The 19,481-nt window shown below is 49.0% G+C and overlaps 1 protein-coding gene and 1 non-coding gene across 2 annotated transcripts; one reads left to right on the forward strand and one right to left on the reverse strand.

Moving 5' to 3' along the window:
* Positions 1–1,328: 1,328 nt before the first annotated feature.
* Prmt5 (protein arginine methyltransferase 5) lies at positions 1,329–11,924 on the reverse strand. The gene is made up of 17 exons (XM_051143071.1): positions 11,696–11,924; positions 10,990–11,108; positions 10,602–10,687; positions 9,554–9,688; positions 8,867–8,979; positions 8,698–8,747; positions 7,081–7,244; positions 6,014–6,175; positions 5,533–5,610; positions 5,385–5,443; positions 5,174–5,296; positions 4,914–5,089; positions 3,794–3,903; positions 3,431–3,524; positions 2,601–2,717; positions 2,277–2,341; positions 1,329–1,481 (listed from the first exon to the last, which is right to left on the reverse strand). Exons 1-17 carry the CDS (start codon positions 11,803–11,805, stop codon positions 1,329–1,331), a joined length of 1,914 nt encoding a protein of 637 aa, XP_050999028.1. The 5' UTR covers positions 11,806–11,924.
* Positions 11,925–12,151: 227 nt separating this feature from the next.
* Positions 12,152–12,224, forward strand: Trnar-acg (transfer RNA arginine (anticodon ACG)). The gene has a single exon. It is a non-coding gene; the product is annotated as a tRNA-Arg (tRNA).
* Positions 12,225–19,481: the final 7,257 nt, after the last annotated feature.

Raw genomic sequence — 19,481 nt, forward strand, 5'->3', positions numbered from 1 at the left:
CACACCTCCATCCTGAGTGGGCAGCTACCTGCCTCTCTCGACCTCACTACTTGGAACTTGAGTATGGCCCTAGATTCCTCAGCGTCACTGCTGTCCAAATCAACACACCACCCCCTACTGGCAATTAAACCAAGAGCATCTCTCAGGTGACAGACACTGCAGTACTCTGTTCCAGACAGAACTGATGATAGCAGCCCTCAGTTTCTGAGGGTTTCCAAAGCTCCCAGAGACTCCAGCTGCCCAATTCTGCACTACCCCAAAAACTTCCTGGCTGTTAGAGGTATGTTTGGCTATGCAGCAACATTTCACTGATCTGACTTTAAATTTCCCTTCTACAAAACGGGCAACTGGACTAATTACTCTGTGATTTTCCTAGAGATGCCTGGCAAGCCATCTAAGGAAGGGAGAAGCTAGCTAGCTTCACTCATACCGTTTTCCCGAGGTGTGTCTCCTTCCTAGAGAACAGACAAATGGACCAGTCAGAAAAAGCCTACATCCACCAGTCCTAGAGGTGGAGGGGTGGGGGGTGGAGAGGACACGCCGACACGGGCACAGCTCAGAACCACACAGGTTATCACTGAGTACTCTGCGCTCTACCAGTGACACCCCCAGCTCTCGCTCCGCATTGGGTCCCCCTGTGTCACAGGTGAGGCGAGAGCTCAGACTGGAACACGCCTGGCTTGGAGCGAGGGGCAGGAAAGCAGTCAGGAGCGGCAGGGTAAAGCAGCGGAGGCTAGAACTTCACTTTATTTTGTGTTTCCTTCTTACACAAAACCATAAAACAACAAAATAAGGCAAGGAGAAGGCTGGAAATGTGCTCAATCACACCTTCTTGGGCCGTTCCGCAAATCTTTTCTTCTTTTTTCTGCTGACCCTGGGAAGCCCTGGACGCTGAGCACCAGTTGCTACGTCACCCACTGCTAAGTCCTCACGCCTTAGCCAGAGGCCTTTGAAGGGTGGGTGGCTTGTGTCCCATATTTCTTTACTTTTCTTTTCTTTTCTTTTTTTTTTTTTTATCCTTTTTGGAAACAGGGTCTCACTATGTAGCCCTAATTGGCCTAAAACTTGCTAGATAGACCAGGCTGGCCTTGAACTCACAGAGATCCACCTGCCCCTGCCTCTGGAGTACTGGGATAAAAGGTGGGCACCACCATGCTTGGCAGTCCTGGAAGGCGTACCCCTTGGCCATCAGACATAAGGTAGGAAAGCAGACTGAATCGCTCGGCGCTGACAGGTGAGGGGCTTACACATGGACGTGCTCTGCCCCTTCTGTGCTGTAGGAAGAGAAACTCAACGCTGCTTCCAAGCCTCCGACACTGCGCCCGGGGCTAGAGGCCAATGGTGTAGGAGCGCCCGGTGGGGTTGTGAATAGACGAACAGACTGGTGCCGTCACCGCCCACTCGTACCACACCTTTTTAGAGTTGCTGCATCGCCAGAAGCGCACGCAGATGCTCTGGCCTTCACGCACCATGATGGGATGCTGTAACAGCAAAGACATGGAGGTTCAGGGTGGGGCCGAGGGGCTACACCCGGCGACGGTGTTAGGGCTGACACAGATGAGACGATAAACCCCAACTGTGGGTACTAACCTAACTACAACCCCAGCACTCAGCACTCAGGAGGCTGAGGACTTCAAAGCCAGCTTGAGCTATAATTCAAAATATAACTCAAAAATCTCAAAACCAAACAACAAAAGATAAACACAATAAAATAGTCTGACCCTCATAAGACTTACCTACTTGGTCAAAATATGAACACATCCAGACAGTGAACAAAGGCTCAGTGAATGCCTTGAGCTTGTACAGTGCCCGGAAACACCTAAGAGGAAGCCGATCTATTCTAGGAGGACAGGAACACTGCCTGACAGTGGAGATGTTCCAGGAGACCTAGGTCAGGCAGCGGGGTGGGGACATGAGCAAAGAGCCCCACAGGCAAAGCAGAAAGGACTAAAGGTTGGAGGCTGCAGCTGGGATGCAGGAAAACCCACGAACCAGCTCTCAGAACATCCAGATGTCCAGCTAAGGGGAGAGGGACGGCACTGAAGAGCTAAACAGAAAGGCACATTCAGTTTACGTTGTAAAAAATGATGCCTGTTCCAGGTGAAGACTAGACAAGAGTGACGAGAGACATCGGGAGTCCAGGTAGGTCACCCAGGGTCCCAGAGCAAGTGACACGACAGGACATGGTTACAGCCAATGAGCCGGGGCCGGGAGCAGAACACCAGCAGAAGCAGCTATCCCCCAGCCCACGGTGGCAAAGGGGAGGCAACGCCTACCTTAATGGGGAAGAAGATGGGGAACCAGGAGAACATCCCCGGAGAGTGAGTCTCTGGGCGGATACCTGTGGACACAAAGGAACGGACACCTTGAGGTCCTGGCTTTCCTCTTACCTCTTCTGCGGTCATAAAAAAACGAAGATGCAGAGATCCCCACTCCTGGACCTTGGGCTCCCCGCTAAATCAGTGTGCTGGGCCTACAGCAACATGGACTAGTGCGCAGGCGCAGCTGAGAAAGCTTTGTGAAGTGGCCTCCGAGAACACGCAGACTGAGCAAAAGCCAGCAGTGCTGTGACGCCCTCGGACCCTGTCTCAGACACTCACTCAGGGTGATATCGCGATAAAGCACAGTCTCGAAGTAGCCCGCAAAGCCGTGCAGCACGGTGTTCACCTCCACAGGAAACTCCAAGGTACAGTAGCGGTTGTTGTCAATCATAGGGTCTGTCAGGAGAGATGTGGATGGATGACAAGCAAAACGACCCCCCCCAACAACTTGACAAACTTGAATAAGATCTAGCACTAAAGGACTAGATACAGCCGGGCATGATGGCGCACACCTGTAATCCCAGCACTTGGGAGGCAGAGGCAGGTGGATGGCTGTGAGTTCGAGGCCAGCCTGGTCTACAAAGTGAGTCTAGGACAGCCAGGGCCACACAGAGAAACCCTGTCTCAAAAAACCAAAATAGGGGCTGGAGAGATGGCTCAGTGGTTAAGAGCACTGACTGCTCTTTCAGGGGTCCTGAGTTCAATTCCCAGCAACCACATGATGGCTCACAACCATCTGTAATGTGATCTCATGCCCTCTTCTGGTGTGCAGGCATACATGCAGGCAGAACACTGTATATATAATAAATAAATAAATCTTTAAAAATAAAATAAAATAAGCCGGGCGTGGTGGCGCACGCCTTTAATCCCAGCACTCGGGAGGCAGAGGCAGGCGGATCGCTGTGAGTTCGAGGCCAGCCTGGTCTACAAAGTGAGTCCAGGATGGCCAAGGCTACACAGAGAAACCCTGTCTAGAAAAACCAATAAATAAATAAATAAAAACAAAATAAAATAAAGTAGGACTAGAAACGCACAGCCTTGAGATAGCCAGGGAAGAGAGGCAGGACAGCCACACCCTTCTCAGTCAGGACAGCCACACGTGAACCTACCTCGGTTGGGGTGGCTGAAGGTGAAACAGGGCTGCGGAGCAGACAGCTGGTGGAAGTTGTGCAGCCGAACCACATAAGGCATCTCAAACTGTGCCTGTTCAGAGGGAGACAGCAAGAACTAAGGAGACAGACAGGAAACACCAACATCCCCAGAGAAAGCTCAGGCTCCAGGACCAATGAAAACAAACACACACACACACACACACACACACACACACACACACACACACACACACACACACACACACACCCGCTTCGCTTCCTTTCCTTCAGTCCCACCTTCTCTTTCACCTCTCCATCTACTCCAGGGGAAGAAATCGGGACTAAAGAGCAGCCCCTCCTTCTAGAAAAGCAGCGCTTTACCTCAGGGTCTCGGTCCTTCTCCCGGCAGGCTCGGACCTCATTGTATAACTTAGAGGAGGAAATGGGAGCCAGGAAGGAGGTGTATTCTCCAGGGATGCTCACACCATCATCTGCAAAGCAACACGGTCACATCGGTTTCCAAAAAGGAGGGAAATGGCAGCTTTGCACTAACTGAAGGCGCAAACGAGCCAAGGTTGCTATGGGCATGGCAGGAAGACATTGTTGATAGGGATTCCACTCTTAGGATAATTTACAGCCACCAATTAAAAAAAAAAAAAAAGCACAGTCACATGCTACTTAGCAACAGTACAAACTGGGATGAGTGTCAGACAACTACTACGTGAAAACAACAGTCCTTACACAAACTACGACGACTACAGTGTCCCTGATGACAATCCTATGGGGCCACATCACGTACACAGCCCACTGCAAGGCATTCCTGCACTCTACTCTGGTGGGGATCCCAACACCTCATAAAAGTTCCCAATGAGGCCAGGCGTGGTGGCCCACGCCTTTAATCCCATCCAGCACTCGGGAGACAGAGGCAGGTGGATCTCTGTGAGTTCAAGGCCAGCCTGGTCTACAAAGTAAGTCCAGGACAGCCAGAGGCTACACAGAGAGACCCCACCTTGAGGGAGGTGGGGAGGGGAGTTCCCAATGAACATTAAGCCCGAGATACTCCCCCGCCCCCATGATAGAGATCACACCCAGAGCTTCATCGCAGATGAACACTCTAAAGCTACACTCTACTCCTGGCCCTCAAAGTGTATAATTATGCCATCTCAGGGAGCCCACAGACCTCAGGTAAAGAATTTCTAGTGGTGGCGCACACCTGTAGTCCCAGCACTCAGGAGGCAGACAGATCTCTGTGAATTTGAGACCAGCCTGGTCTACAAAGTGAGTCCAGGACAGGCAAGGCTACTCAGAGAAACCCTGTCTCAAAAACAAAAAAAAACTAACTCTAGTCCACCCACTCATAGCTCTCTCTCTCGGAAGCTTTGTCATCACTTTTTACTCTAGCAAGCAGCTGTTCACAGCCACAGGATCTGACCCAAGTCCAATTCCCCAGGCTGCTTCCCTGACCAACCACCAACCACCTCACACCCCAACCTGGACAAACCTTTCAGGAAGTGCTGGGCTCCATCCAGACACTCTGGCGATAGCTCGTTGTCTGCGAAGGAGCCCAGGAGCTCGCTGACGATGACGTCTGCTTTCTCTGGAGCCACCCATTCCCGCATGTCCGATGAGACAACTGTCACCTGGCTCCCCCATTCTTCAAACTGCCAGTTCTCCAGCCTGAAATGGAGGCGACGGAACGGGGTAACCGCGGCTGGAAACGGGGACCCAGGACCGCTGCCCAGCAGGCAGGCTGCTACTCACGTCACCACAGCATTGGGGTTCTTCTCTACGGCATAGAGCTTTACCCGCCGGTCGGCCTGCTTGGCTGCCCGGAGAGACGCGTTCACTAGAGGCCCCCGGCCTGCGCCCAGCACCATTAGTACCCTAAGGAAAGGAGAGAGTCAAACTGACCGAGCAAGCAGATGGAGACGCAGGCATGCAACTGCCCAGGAACACAAGGAAAAGTACTCACTGGACATTGGTCTCCTTTTCTTCTTCGGGTACTCGGTCCAGCAAACATTTATAAATAGCCTGGGGAAAGACAGAAGCCTCAGAGCTGGGGTCCCTTCACTGACCGTACCCTGGCCCTGCGCCTTTCCACCCCGAAGCCAACACTATACCTGCTGATATTGAGAGTATTTGATAGGGTCCTTTTCAAACACTTCATATGTCTGAGATTCCAGATTGTCCATCAGTGGCTAATGAGTGAGAGGAGAGAGCAAGTTGGACATTTTTTGGCCAACAGCCAAGATGTAAAGAATTTCCCATTGCTTCCTGAATTTTGATAGGATCACCTGGACCACCTACTCTTAAAATAGTTTTGCCCCCCCATCTCTCACTATTATTACTAATACTAATAATATAGCTTTAAAGATTTTTTTTCAACTAAAAAAGTATGTGTATGGGTATTTTGCCTGCAAGTGCATCTGTACACCACATGCAGGCAATGCTTGAAGAAAAGGCACTGAGGGCGCCAGCACTCCTGAAGTGGCCTCACAGTGGTGAGCTACCATGTGAGTGCTGAGAGTCAACCCACTGCCCTGGACTGCTGAATACTATCCCTGCCGCCCTCCCTTCACCCTCGGTGGGCTCCAAACCTACCTGGAGCGGAGACTGCAGATAGTCCTCATAGCCTTTGGCAAAGAGTTCATAAGCATTGGGTGGAGGACGGTTCTGGCTTAAGTACTCCAAGTACTGGAGGTAGGAGCAGAACTCCTTCTCTGAGTGGTGGTTGGTGCCGGTGATGATAAACTGCACTTCCAACTGTGAGAAAACTCAGACCATGAGACCCAGCTCACAAGCCATGATTCTTACGGACAGTGTGCTTGATGCTCAAAGGTCCTAATGTAAAGTAAAACCCTACAACAGTTCTCCAGCACCAAAAAAAGGTAGGCCTCTGATAAACTTATAAAGTCCTCAGGAGACAGGTAAGCATCACCCTGCCTCAAAGGGGCTCCCTGCAGGTGTCAAGACAGCAGGAAACCAATCTGCAAGGAGGTGAGAATGAAACGTCACCCTGACTTAGGCTGGATCAAACTTCACGAGCCCGATGCCAAGCGGTTTAGTGCCAGCGTATATACAAACACAGTAGAATTTGGGGTAAAGTTTCCTGGTGTGCCACAATCTCTACTATACAAAGAAGCATAATTACATCGAAACTCAGCGCACGCATTATTCATTCCAAGAAGATGGGCTGTAGAGACAGCCCATGTTTAGCTTAAGAGCCCACAGAAGGATCCGGCATGGTCCCGTCACACAGATAGCATAAGGTCATTTGGGCTGATAGTCACCTCTAGTCCTCCAATTCCCAGCTTTCCCGATGGAAGGACAGGTCGTCCGCCCTTCCCTTAAGAGGACAACCCCGAATGCTTGACATTCCTGCTTTCCTGGTGATCTGTGGGCACAGGGACCTTCACACTCCCAGTACACAAGAACCTTTACTTTGTTTGTTTTTCTGTTTCCCTCTGCCTCCCAGTGCTGAGACGAAGGTGGGGTGCGTCCCCACACCCAGCCTCTTACTTTAACTACCTATAAAACAAATTCCTAGTGTCCTTTGGTTCCTTCTCCAGAAACCAGAAAGAAAACAATAACCTGTCCCTCTCCCCGAGAGGGAGGAAGTCATATGTAAAAGTGAGTCAGGAGACACCCTGGGCCACACTGAAACCCACCTTGAGGAGCCGGAAGATGAGCCTCTGCTGCATCTTAGAAAGGACAGGAAATCCCTTCTTGTTGGTTAGAAAAATGCTGGTGGGGAGGATGGCTGCTTTGATGGGCTCTCCAAGCCAACGATCAATGACGTGATTAGAAGGGAGGTCAGCGCCAATTTCAAGAGCTGTGCAAAGGAAGAGAAGATTACCTGTCATTGTACAGGGAGCTCTGCTTCTGTGTACAAGTCTCTTCCTTCTGTACAACACTGGTGGTTGAGCACAGGGAAAGCAGCCAAAACGCCTGGGTGGGGCACGTGCGCGCACGTGTACACACACAAACACACAGAACTCATCTCTTCTTCTTTCAGTCATGTTCTCACTGTATAGTCTTGGCTGGCCTCGAACTCACAAAGACTCACCTTCCTATGCCTCCCATGTTTGGGGATTAAGGATGTATAAGCTAGAATGGCCAGTGCTGGTTCTATTTTCAGAGTGGGTCTCAAGTAGCCCAATGCAGCACTGAACTTCCTGTGACCTCCTGATCTTCCTGCCTCCACCTCCTATGTGCTAGGATTGCAGGCATGTGGCTTTACATCTGGTTTTATGTGTGCTGTGTGTCTTACTTAAGGCTTCATGCATTGAGGCAACCAAGTGCTCTACCAACTGGGTGGTACCCCCAGCTTCATGAAATTGTTCATCTTTGTTTTTTTAGATTTACTTTTGTTGTTGTTGTTTTTGTTTTGTTTTGAGACAGGGTTTCCCTATGTAGCCTTGGTGTCCTGGACTTGCTTTGTAGACCAGGCTGGCCTCGAACTCACAGGGATCCACCACCTACCTCTGCCTCCCGAGTACTGGGATTAAAGGCGTGTGCCACCATGCCTGGCTTTAGATTTGGTTTTATTTTTACTCCTGTGAGGTGTGTGGTGTGTGTGTACCATGTGTGCCATGGGTGTACAGGGGCTCATAGAGGCCAGAAGAGGGAAGGTATCAGGTCCCTGGAGCTAGAGTTAATGTGCAGTTGTGAGCTACCCAATGTGCATGCTGGTATCTGAACTCTGGTCCTCAAAAACAGAGCAGCAAGCACCCTTAACCACAGAGCTGTCTCTCCAGTCCTAAAACTGTTGACTTCCATTTTTAAAGGGATGGTCTTTTTATGCAGTCCTGACTGTCCTGGAACTCACAGAGACTCACCTGCCTATGCCTCCTAAGTGCTGGGACTAAAGGCATACGCCACCACTACTTGTCTTTTTTTTTTTTTTTTTTTTGGTTTTGGTTTTGGATTTTTCCAGACAGGGTCTCTCTGTGTAGCCTTGGTTGTCCTAGACTCACTTTGAAGACCAGGCTGGCCTCGAACTCATAGCAATCTGCCTGCCTCTGCCTCCCAAGTGCTGAGATTAAAGGCGTGCGTCACCACGCCCAGCTACTTGTCTATTTTTTGTTTTGTCTTGAGACAGATCTGTCTACATTGTCCTAGCTATCTTGGAACTCACTATGTAGACCAGGCTAGCCTTGAGCTCAGAGAAATACGCCTGCCTCTGCCTCCCAAGTCCTGGAATGAAAAGTGGGTGCTACCACGCCCAGCCGGCTGATTCTTATTCTGGAGAAGGCACTCCTGTCCCAGAACCCTTTTGGACTCACCTACTGCAATTCTCTTGCTATAGTCACACAGAGTCCGGAAGTTATGCCACCTGCCCAGAATCAGAAACAAAAATACTGTCAAATGTCATATGTCAAAAAGCTCTCCCCACCAGCGTCCCCGCACTCCTCAGCCTACCCCATGCCGGTAAAGCAGCCAAAGCAGACATACCACAGCCATGTCTTCTCCTCCCCACTGTACTCCTCTGCGTGTGTAGTTGGTGCGTTCTCAATTACATCATCTCTCAGGTCCTCCGGTGCAACCAAGGGCACCCTCATCCAGAACTGCGCATCAACAGGCACCCTGTTAGAACACTATTTTGCACTAAATGGGTCCAGAAAGCTAGCTTCCCTCCAAAGATCTTGACCCAGCTGTCAGGTTAATCTCTTTGCCTGCTTTTCTAAATTTGACTACATGAGTTTAATATCTTTTTTTTTTTTTTTTTTTTTTTTTTTGGTTTTTCGAGACAAGGTTTCTCTGTGATAGCTTTGGCTGTCCTAGACTCACTTTGTAGACCAGGCTGGCCTCGAACTCACAGCAATCCGCCTGCCTCTGCCTCCCGAGTGCTGGGATTAAAGGCGTGCGCCACCACGCCCGGCCAATTAAGTATTTTCTATGATTCGTTTTACAGCACTAAGACTCCAACCCAGAGCCTCATGTATGTCAGGCAGTGTGGTATGATCTACCATTGAACTATACGGTTCTGGAACTCCCTGCATACCACTTTTAGATGGGGTGGAGGGTAGTGGGCAGTGTTGACATTTCAATGTTGCCAAATGCACCGGGGCATAACTAGGCAAAAGGTACCTCACACGACTGTCTATCACGATACTCGACAAGAAAGAGCCCTCAGCATACCATGGAAGAGTGGTGGCCAGTGTGGAGGTGGTGGGTGAGAACTCTGGCCAGGTTTGTGTTGTCTTCCTGATTAAGAGGCAGCAGGAAAGCTGGAAGACCCAGATACGCCCCGAAATTCAGCTCCTGTAACATAGCCTGAAACACAAGAGAAAACCATTCAGAGCTGGGAACCAGCCCGGCGTGGTGGCGCATGCGCCTGTCATCCCAGCACTCGGGAGGCAGAGGCAGGTGGAGCTCTGTGAGCTCGAGGCCAGCCTGGTCTACAAAGTGAGTCCAGGACAGCTATGGCTACACAGAGAAAGCCTGTCTTGGAAAACAAAAACAAAAACAAAAAAGAGCTAGGAACCAAACACTTCTGGTGAAACCGTATCTGACATCGTGACCCAGGCTGTTCTGGAATTCACTACATAACTCGGCTTGGCTTTGAATTTGAGGCGGCCCTCCTCACTTTGCCTCCTGGGTGCTCTGGGATCACTGCTGTAAGCTGCCATACTCAGCCAGAACCAACCTTTTTTCTTTTGAAACAGGGTCTTAGCATGTAACCCTAACTGGCCTGGAACTCTAGTAGACCAGCTGGCCTCCGACTCAGAGAGCGACCTGCTTCTGCTGAGGTTATCGATGTGGCCTGCCACACTCAACTCCAGACACCTTTAACTGTCCTCTGATTAACCAGGTTCAGGGGTGGTATCAGAACTGATTTCTTTCCCTTTTTTGTTTTTTTGTTGGTTGGTTGGTTGGTTGGCTGGTTGGTTTTCTTTCCCTGGCCTGGTAGAACTCAATATCCTCTCATTATCTTCCCAATGTGGGAACACCCTCTCAAATGCCATGAGAGCCAAGTCAGGCCTAATCTTAGGAGCCAGGCATTAGTTGCCCACGCCTTTAATCCCAGTGCTCAGGAGGCAGAGGCAGGTGGTTGTGAGTTCGGGGCCAGCTTGGTCTACCAAGAGAGTTCCAGGACCACCACGAAGACCACACAGAGAAACCCTGTCTCAAAAAACCAATAAATAAATAAGTACAAAGATGCCACCATGAAATCGAACAGCCTTACCGCTTCAGAGTTCCTCCGGATCTTCTCCACTTTTGAGTCTGGATGAATCCATGGAGAAAGCTTTCCCACAATGAGTGTGTTCCAGTCTGCACGCCCCCACCCAAGAAAAGACAAAGACTCAGTGAGGCTTGGCATTTTCTTGCTCAGATTCTAGTTCTCAGCAGGGAATAAAAGGGTAGAAATGAAAACCAAGGCTTTTTCTCTCCGATACAGAATGGGGGGACCGCAACTTTTAGTAAGGAAAAAAGAAAAAAAAAAAAAAAAACAAGAGTTACCCACATCACAGGGGCTAAACAGGACAACCAAGTCAGAAGAGGGGAATGAAGTCCTATAAAGCAGTAGTTATTACTGCCTCTACTAATTAAGGAGCACGTGGGACGGTCCCTACCCCTTCCTGACAGCAGTAGGTCTGATCTTGTCTGGGGGCCAGGCCGATTCTTAGCAGGTTCCTGAATGAACTCCCTCTTGAAACGCGGGTGGAAGACGGGCATGCAGAGGAAATCAAACCTACAAGCGCGACAGACGCAGAATCGTCACGTGAAGTGAAGTCCCAGAGAGCCAACCAACCGGGTTTAAACTGTCTTGATTTTGCACAGTTCTATAAAGCCATCAGTCACCCCAGGCTATTGGGTTCAGCCCGGCTTGGGGCACACCACTTTCACTACTGTGCCTCAATTTCTTCCCCAAACACAAACGGACATCCAAGCCAAGTAGCTCTCTTTCTTTCCCGATTTCATTGGCTCTGCAGGATGGTCAAATCTAGATTTGTCCCACTACTGCCCATGCCTCCCGCAGCCAGGTTAACCTCTTTTCTCGCTTGTCCCTTACACTTCCTTCTAACTCTCAAATAATCTCAACCTCCAAGGCCCTACATGGACTAGCTGTTCGTCCCTTTTGTATTTTACCCAATGACTCCCCTGACTTTTGGACTCGGTGACCACACGCCTCCCAGAGTTTCATCCTCTCGTTCGTGGGGCCGAACTCTTTCCCCACTGGAGGACTAATGGTGTCTCAAGCCCTCATCCGGACCAGTCTGCCCTCCTTGGTCCCCAAATTTGGATCCCGCATCCGTCTGGCGGAGGTCCGGCCCTCACCCCTGCTTGGCCACAGCACCCAGTGTGTCAGCTATTTCGGGGACGCAATTCAGATCCCTCCCGCTGGACACGCGGCTGCCACCAGCACCTCCGACTGCCATCGCCGCCATCTTTTCCCTCGCGCGGCCCACGCCGGGATTCCTTGGTACTAGGGGCCTATCACAAAGCGGAGAACGGTCCCCGGGAGGTGGGACGAGTCGCCTTAACAACCAGAGCGTCTTTACAGCTCCAGAGCGGAGGCGGAGGGACCAAGCCGCTGCTCCCGCCAATCCGCGGGCCGCACAGTGACATGGGCGTGGCTCTCCTGCTCTGCCAATGACAGGCTCTGGCTGGTGATGCTCTGCAATCCCCCAGAATGCCCTGTCCTTCTGTAGCGCTCTGCCGAGACTACAGGTCCCATGCAGCCCTGCAGGATAAGCCTAAAGTATCACCATTGGGCCACAGAAAGACGTCTGCGGGCCAGTGGCGCAATGGATAACGCGTCTGACTACGGATCAGAAGATTCCAGGTTCGACTCCTGGCTGGCTCGTTGGGACTGGTACTCCTTTATTTGCACCCTAAACTGATGTTCAAAGTCAATTTTTCCCCCCCTTTCCTAGTCCCTCAGCCCGTTTATTTCCGCCACTATCTCCTCCTGCTGTCGTTTTCAGTCTCAACCTGGTTCGATTTTTGCAGCCATCTCATGCTGGCGTTTCTCATTCCTCTGTTTCATGTATAACTAAGCGGATCTGAGCTTGAACAATTTGGTGACTGGACTATTAAAGATGAGCTTTGTCTCGTTACTACGCTACGCTTAAAAACAGACTGTAGTAAGCCAGCCACTAAATCCTAGTGATTGTTTTCTCAGACACAGAGGTAAATAAACATCTTCGCATGCACACACCCCTCAGAGAAAAGGAATCCATACGAAATTACACTGCCCAGGAATTATGAAGCTGCCTGGCAGAGGCCCAAGACAATTTGCGTTCCCCCTTCTTAACAGGGGCTGAACGCGAGGAAAAGAAGGAAATGACAGAGGCCAGGAAAGGTCTAGGGAAGGAAATGGACCGCATACCTGAAGGCAACACGCCCACAGATGTTGAGGGCCCTCCAGCCAAACTGGGGGGCGGCACTCTCAGCTGAAGTTCTCTCTTTCCAAACGACTGCCTTGTGTCAGCTTGATTTAAAAACAACAACAAATAAATAAATAAAAATAAAAACAACAACAACTAACCAGGACTGACGCATTGACAGGATTCAGGGACTAACAAGAAGCCAGGAGGAAAAATAAATAAATAGGGCGACATCCATCGTTTTGTCCTTGCAGTGGGAGCGGTCAGGGAGAGGAGGATTTGGGAGAGGAGGATTTGGGGGGTGAAAATGTTGAACTGGTGGACTAGACAGTGCTGTGCAGTAGGCAGCTACAGGAACCAAATGACCTGAACCAGACAAGTTTTGTCATGATGGGTCCTGGAGGACAGCGCTCTTAGCAATGCATGAAGGATGTGGTTAGGACGTGCTCCAGGGAGTCCTGGGTCATGTAAGCCCCCCAAGAATGACAGTCAGGAAACCAGAGAACTAAGGAAAACACACCAGCCGGCCGCAGTGGCACACATCTGTAGTTCCAGCGCTTGGGAGGCAGAGGCGGGTGCACCTCTGTGAGTTCGAGGACAGCCTGGCCTGCAAAGGGAGTCCAGGACAGCCAAGGCTACACAGAGAGACCCTGTCTTGAAAAACCGAAAAGGGAAAGAAAAGAAAACATCCCACCATTACCACTCCCATCCGTCTTGCTGCTTCAGGATCTTCTGCAGGGTACCATACTGCGCTTGGTTACATGTACCCATTGACCATGACTGTTTCTCAGGTGTTTTTTCTAATGGTTGTTGATTTTTTAAAAAAAGATTTATTTTATATATGAAAGCTCTATCTGTATGTACACCTCCATGCCAGAAGAGGGCATCAGATCACATTATGTATGTGGTTTCAGGAATTGAACTCAGGACCTCTAGAAAAGCAGGCAGTGCTCCTAACCCCTGAGCCATCTCTTCAGCCCCATAACTGCTCATTTTGATGAGCGCTGGTCAGACATATTGTAAAATGCCCCTCTGTTGGAACTTGTCTCCTGTTTTTTTTTTTATTTTTATTTTTTTATTATTAGACTAGGAAAGAAACTGAGTGATGAGCTGCCATTCTCTTTCTTCCCTCCCCCCCCAGTACCTCTCTCCCTCCTTCTCTCTCCCTTTTTTCTCTGCTCTTAGTTTTTTGTTTTTGTTTTTGTTTTTGTTTTAAGAGTTTCTGTCTGTAGCTGAGCTTGGGATTCACTGGCCTCAAACTCTCAGCAACTGTTCTGCTAAAGTTAAGGACACATTCTGGTAGCATGACTTACAAAGTGTTCGTGTTGACTTTTATCATCTGCTGGGAGGAATTTCTCAGGTTTTTCCACAACACACTAATTCTCCTACTGTGTGCACTTGTATCCCTGCTACTTGGGCAGTGGAGTCTGGAAGGACTCTCTCTCTCTCTCTTTTTTAATATTTATTTACTTGTTATTATGTATACAGTGCTCTGCCAGAAGAGCGCATCAGATCACATTATAGATGGTTGTGAGCCACCATGTGGTTGCTGGGAATTGAACTCATGACCTCCAGAAGAACAGTCAGTGCTCTTAACTGCTGAGCCATCTCTCCAGCCCCAAAGTCTGGAAGATCTCTTGAAGCCAGCCCAGACACACACACACACACACACACACACACACACACACACACACACACACACACTGATCTTTTTCCTTCTGTCTCCACCAGTGACAATTTTCAATACTATACTTTTTGGAGGGGAGTCACTCTGTAAGGCCCGTGCCCATACCTCGGGGAATTGAGAACTGCAGTTCCTCTCCTGCAGGGGAGCCTCTTGAAAAAATTTATTTGCAATTCCTCCCTCGACCTTTGACCTTTTCCATAGGTGTTTGTCTGTGTGAGGTGAGTGTCTTGCCCACAGTCTAAGAGATAAAAAATGTGGTAAGGAGAGTTGCTTTTTCTCTGCCTCCGCTGTACCCAGCCAACCTTGTCTACAGAAAGCTTGTTAGGTGTTTTCTCTTGGGAAGCTAGTTGTCTGGGTTGGGGACCATCTATGTTTCTGGGTTCCCACTCCTGATAGCAAGGTAGAGGTTCCTCCATTGCCTGTTAAAAATCCATAAGGTGAGAGGAAAAGAAGAAAAGTCCATGAAATACTGTGTTTCCACCAGTTAAAATAGTTTTCAGGAGTATGTGTGTTAAAAAAGAACTTCCGAGTCGGGCATGGTGGCACACGCCTTTAATCCCAGCACTGGGGAGGCAGAGGCAGGCAGATCTCTGTGAGTTCAAGGCCAGCCTGGTCTACAAAGCTAGTCCAGGACAGCCAAGGCTACACAGAGAAACTCTGTCCTGAAAAACAAAAAACAAAAAAACAAAAAAAAAAAAAAGAGCTTCCAATTTCTGAACGTTTGTAAGGAGACAATTTTCTGGGTTCAGCCATGTCAGGAACAAGTCCCATCTTGCTGGCAGGGTCAAAACTGAGATCATATTCCCAGGCCCCGGAACCCGACTCCTATCTGCTTCTTCAGGCGTTTTCATGTTTCTCTGTTATCCAGTAAAGGATGTTAAGAGGGCAGCGGCCATTGTCTGTTATCTAAGCTAAGGTATACAGGCTGTAGGCGTGCTGCAATGTGCTGCCCGTCTTGATGTAAAGCTAGCCCACTCCTTTGTTCCCATATCATCCAAAATTCCAGGCCAAAGTCCAAGAGAGGGTGTGACCGCAAAAAGCTGAGTCAAGGGTCCTTCCTTGCTGGTGCATGCCTTTAATCCCAGCACTCAGGAGGGCAGGTATGGGGGAGATAGCTCCATGAGTTCGAGGCCAGCCTGCCTGATCTATAGAGTTAGTCCAGGACAGCCAGAGCTGTTACACAGAGAAATCTTGTCTGGAAAAAACAAACAAATGTATATTTATATATATAATTGGTCAAAACAACATCCCACCTCAACCCTGTTCCTATCCTTTAAAAATGTACAATCTCCCTTCAGGGATGCAGTTCACATCCCAAAATGTCTGCCTGTCTGTGCGCACAGGAAATAAAGTTTGCATTTTAAGCTTCTGTCTCTGGGGCTGAATTTCCTCCAACCGTCTTGTTTGTTCTTGTCTGCTGTTCTTGTGTGCCACCTAATGAACGTGCCATTGAGGGATTCCTGGGAATTCCGTCCCACATTACTGCTGCTCTTGCCTACAAACTTTTCCTACGTTACTGGAGAGAAAAAACAAACAAACAAAACATGTAACTACAGGTCTGTGTAGAGCAAGAAGTGAAGGACTGAAAGAAAAAGAAACAGAGAGCCGGAGCGGTGGCACACGCCTGTAATCCCAGCACTCTCAGGAGGCAGAGGCAGGCAGAGCTCTGTGAGTTTGAGACCAGCCTGGTCTACAAAAAAAAGTCCAGGGCATCCAGGGCTACACAAACAAACCCTATCTCTAAAAAAACCAAACAAGAAAAGAAATCAAGAGCTCAGGTAGGTCAGGTGGCTCAGTGGGCAAAGCGTTCACCACACAAGCCCAGTGACCAAAAACCGTTCAAAATGAGGATGAAAACAACTGACTTCAGAGCCTTTGCCGGCATGGACATAGGCACAGAAGATGGCCAAACAACCTAGGTAAGAGAAATAAGGTTACCAGAGGCAGGCGGATCTCTGTGAGTTTGAGGCCAGCTTGATCTACAAAGCGAGTCCAGGACATCCAGGGCTACACAGATAAACCCTGTCTCAAAAAAAAAAAAAAAAAGGAAAAGGAAAGAAAGAAGCTTACTTTTCCAGTGGATGCTAACAACAACAGAGTGGCATATTAGAGACTTTCTGGAAGGGAAGAGGGCCCCATTCCCAGATAACCCTCCTCACCCCCCTCCAACCCAGCTCCCTACCCCCTGCTGCCATTGGTCCGTCTTCAGGCTCCGTTTTATTTGACTGAGTTTACTGTCTTTGTTTAAACACCTCCTGTCAGTTTTAATTGCTCTGTTTTGTTGTGCTGGCCTTGGGGAGAGACCCACCTTCACTCACCTCTGTGCCCGTCTGGCCAGCAGCACTCTCTCAACACCTACATAATGGCCGCTTGACCCTCCCACTGCTCCAAATTGCTTCTTTACAATCAAAGCTTTCCTCTGGCTGTGAAAGTGGCAGAGTTACTGAGGCAAAATAATCTGTGCCGATTTGCGTTTTCTCCCTTGTCATCTCTATTATATGGTGTTAATCTGCCAAGACAAATAGAAAGCAGAGACTGTTCTAAACATAGAAAAAGATGGAAAGCTACTCAATTTATTTCTGAAGCAGAGACTCAGCCAGTGGGAAAATCTGTCAAAAGCTGCACCCAAGAAAGCTCTAGACCAGTTCTACCTTATGGAGATAAAACTCCTGAAATATTTACAATTAGATAATAAACAAACCAGTGTGTTGCCAGAGTAATTACATAACACAACCAAATAGTACTTATCCCAAAAATCAATACAAGATTTGGTATCAGTATATGTGTGTGTGTCATATTTGCATATAGGGCGATACATATGTGTATAAATAATAGGATATGCAGGACACACATAAACATACGTGTATGGGTATGTGTGTATGTTTTGTTGGTTTTGAGACAGGGCAATGGGAAGGTACTCAGGAGGCTAAGGCAGGGGAATTGCCTTGAGTTTAAGGCCATCCCGGGTTACAGTATGAGACCCTGTCCCCCTGTGTGTCACCCTGTCCCCCACACACAGGTACACACATACATGATTGCAAGGGGCCAGAGACATAGGTGGAGAGCTTGCTTAGCACGCGCAGTATGTCAGATTCTGTCCATGGCACTATATAAACAGGGCATGGCCATGTGTGCGTGCAGTCTCGGCACTCAGGAGGCAGAGGCAGGAGGATCAGAAGTTCCAGGGCATTCTGCACTACAAAGCAAATTTGAAATCCATGAGATACTGTCTGGAAAAAAAACCCACTGTGTGGTGTGTTCATACGTGTGTGGGCACACGTGTGTGGGTGTACGGAAGGCAGAGGCTGATATTGGCTAACTTCCTCAGTTACACCCCACTTTCTGTACGGAGGCACAGGCGTTTGCTGAATGGAGTTGTTACAGGGGTTTCCTGTCTCTGCCTAAAGAGTGCTAGGGTCACAGAGGGCCTGCTGTACCCCCAACTTTTGTGTGGGTGCTGAGGATCTGAACTCTGCTCCTTATGCTTGTGGAACAAGACAGACACTGTCACCGCATGTCCCCACCGCCACCCCACTCAGTTTTCTTGGTTTTTTGTTTTGTTTTTTTGAGACAGGGTCTCTCTGTGTAGCCCTGGCTGTCCTGAACTCACTTTGTAGCAGGCTGGCCTGGAACTCACAGCGATCCACCTGCCTCTGCCTCCCGAGTGCTGGGATTAAAGGTGTGCGCCGCCACGCCCGGCTGTTTTCTTTTTTCTTTTTTTTTTTTTTTTTTTTTTTAAGACTTATTTATTTATTATTATGTATACAGGGCGTGTACAGCTGCAGGCCAGAAGAGGGCATCAGATCTCATTACACATGGTTGTGAGCCACCATGTGGTTGCTGGGAATTGAACTCATGACCTCTGGAAGAGCTGCCAGTGCTCTTAAGCACTGAGCCATCTCTTCAGCCCCTTGTTTTTGTTTTCAAGACAGAGTTTCTCTGTGTAGCCTTGGCTGTCCTGGACTGGCTTTGTAGACCAGGCTGGCCTCGAACTCACAGTGATCTGCCTGCCTCTGCCTCCGGAGTACTGAGATTAAAGGCGTGCGCCACCACTGCCCAACTACACAAATGTTTTAAAATATGATAAGAACAACAAACTTTATGTATGAAGTGTTGCATTTTGGTTTGGTTTGGTTTCTGAGATAGAACAGCTTCAACTCCTGGAGATGCTCCTGCCTCATCCTCCAGCATGCTGGAATCTCAGGTGTGAGGTGCCATGCCAGCTCTAAGTCATGTTTGGTGTGTTAAGGTCTATGAAAATCACTACATAGTCACAAGAACTCTGTGACACAGGAAGCAGGTGTTCCTCCCAGGAAAGAGGGGAATGGTGCCCAGAAGGCTGAGCGGCTGCAGACCAGGGTCAGCTGACGCCAGAGCCTCTGTCTTAACCTTCAGACATGTATCTGGCCAAGTGTGGTGGCCCAAGTCTTCAAGCCCAGGGATCTCTGCAAGTTCCATGACAAGCTGGTCTACGTAGTAAATTCCAGGGCAGTCAGGGCCTAAGGGCTTAATAACACACACACAGTGACCATAACTCCGCCTCCTTTTTCCTGGTCCTGGCCCAATTGTTGTCTTTATCTTCTTCCCAGCGATTATCCTCTCAGGAGACTCTTCAAATTTATGAGTCTATGTGGGCCATCCTCCTCCGACCCCCACACATATCCTCTATAATTTACTTCTAGGAAGCTAGCCTCAGTGATCTTCCATTTATTTATTTATTTATTTATTTTTGGTTTTTCATGACAAGGTTTCTCTGTGTAGCTTTGGCTGTCCTAGACTCACTTTGTAGACCAGGCTGGCCACGAACTCACAGCGATCTACCTGCCTCTGCTTCCCAAGTGCTGGGATTAAAGGCATGCGCCACCATGCCTGGCTCTTTCCCTTTATTTTTATTATTTATTTATTTATTTTGGTTTTTCGAAATGAGGTTTCTCTGTGTAGCCTTGACTGTCTTGGGCTCACTTTGTAGACAAGTCTGGCCTCGAACTCATAGAGATCCACCTGCCTTCCACGTACTGAGACGTGCATCACCATGCCTAGTTAGTGA

Source organism: Acomys russatus, chromosome 3 (genome assembly GCF_903995435.1).
Source record: "Acomys russatus chromosome 3, mAcoRus1.1, whole genome shotgun sequence".
NCBI classification, from domain to species: Eukaryota; Metazoa; Chordata; class Mammalia; order Rodentia; family Muridae; genus Acomys; species Acomys russatus.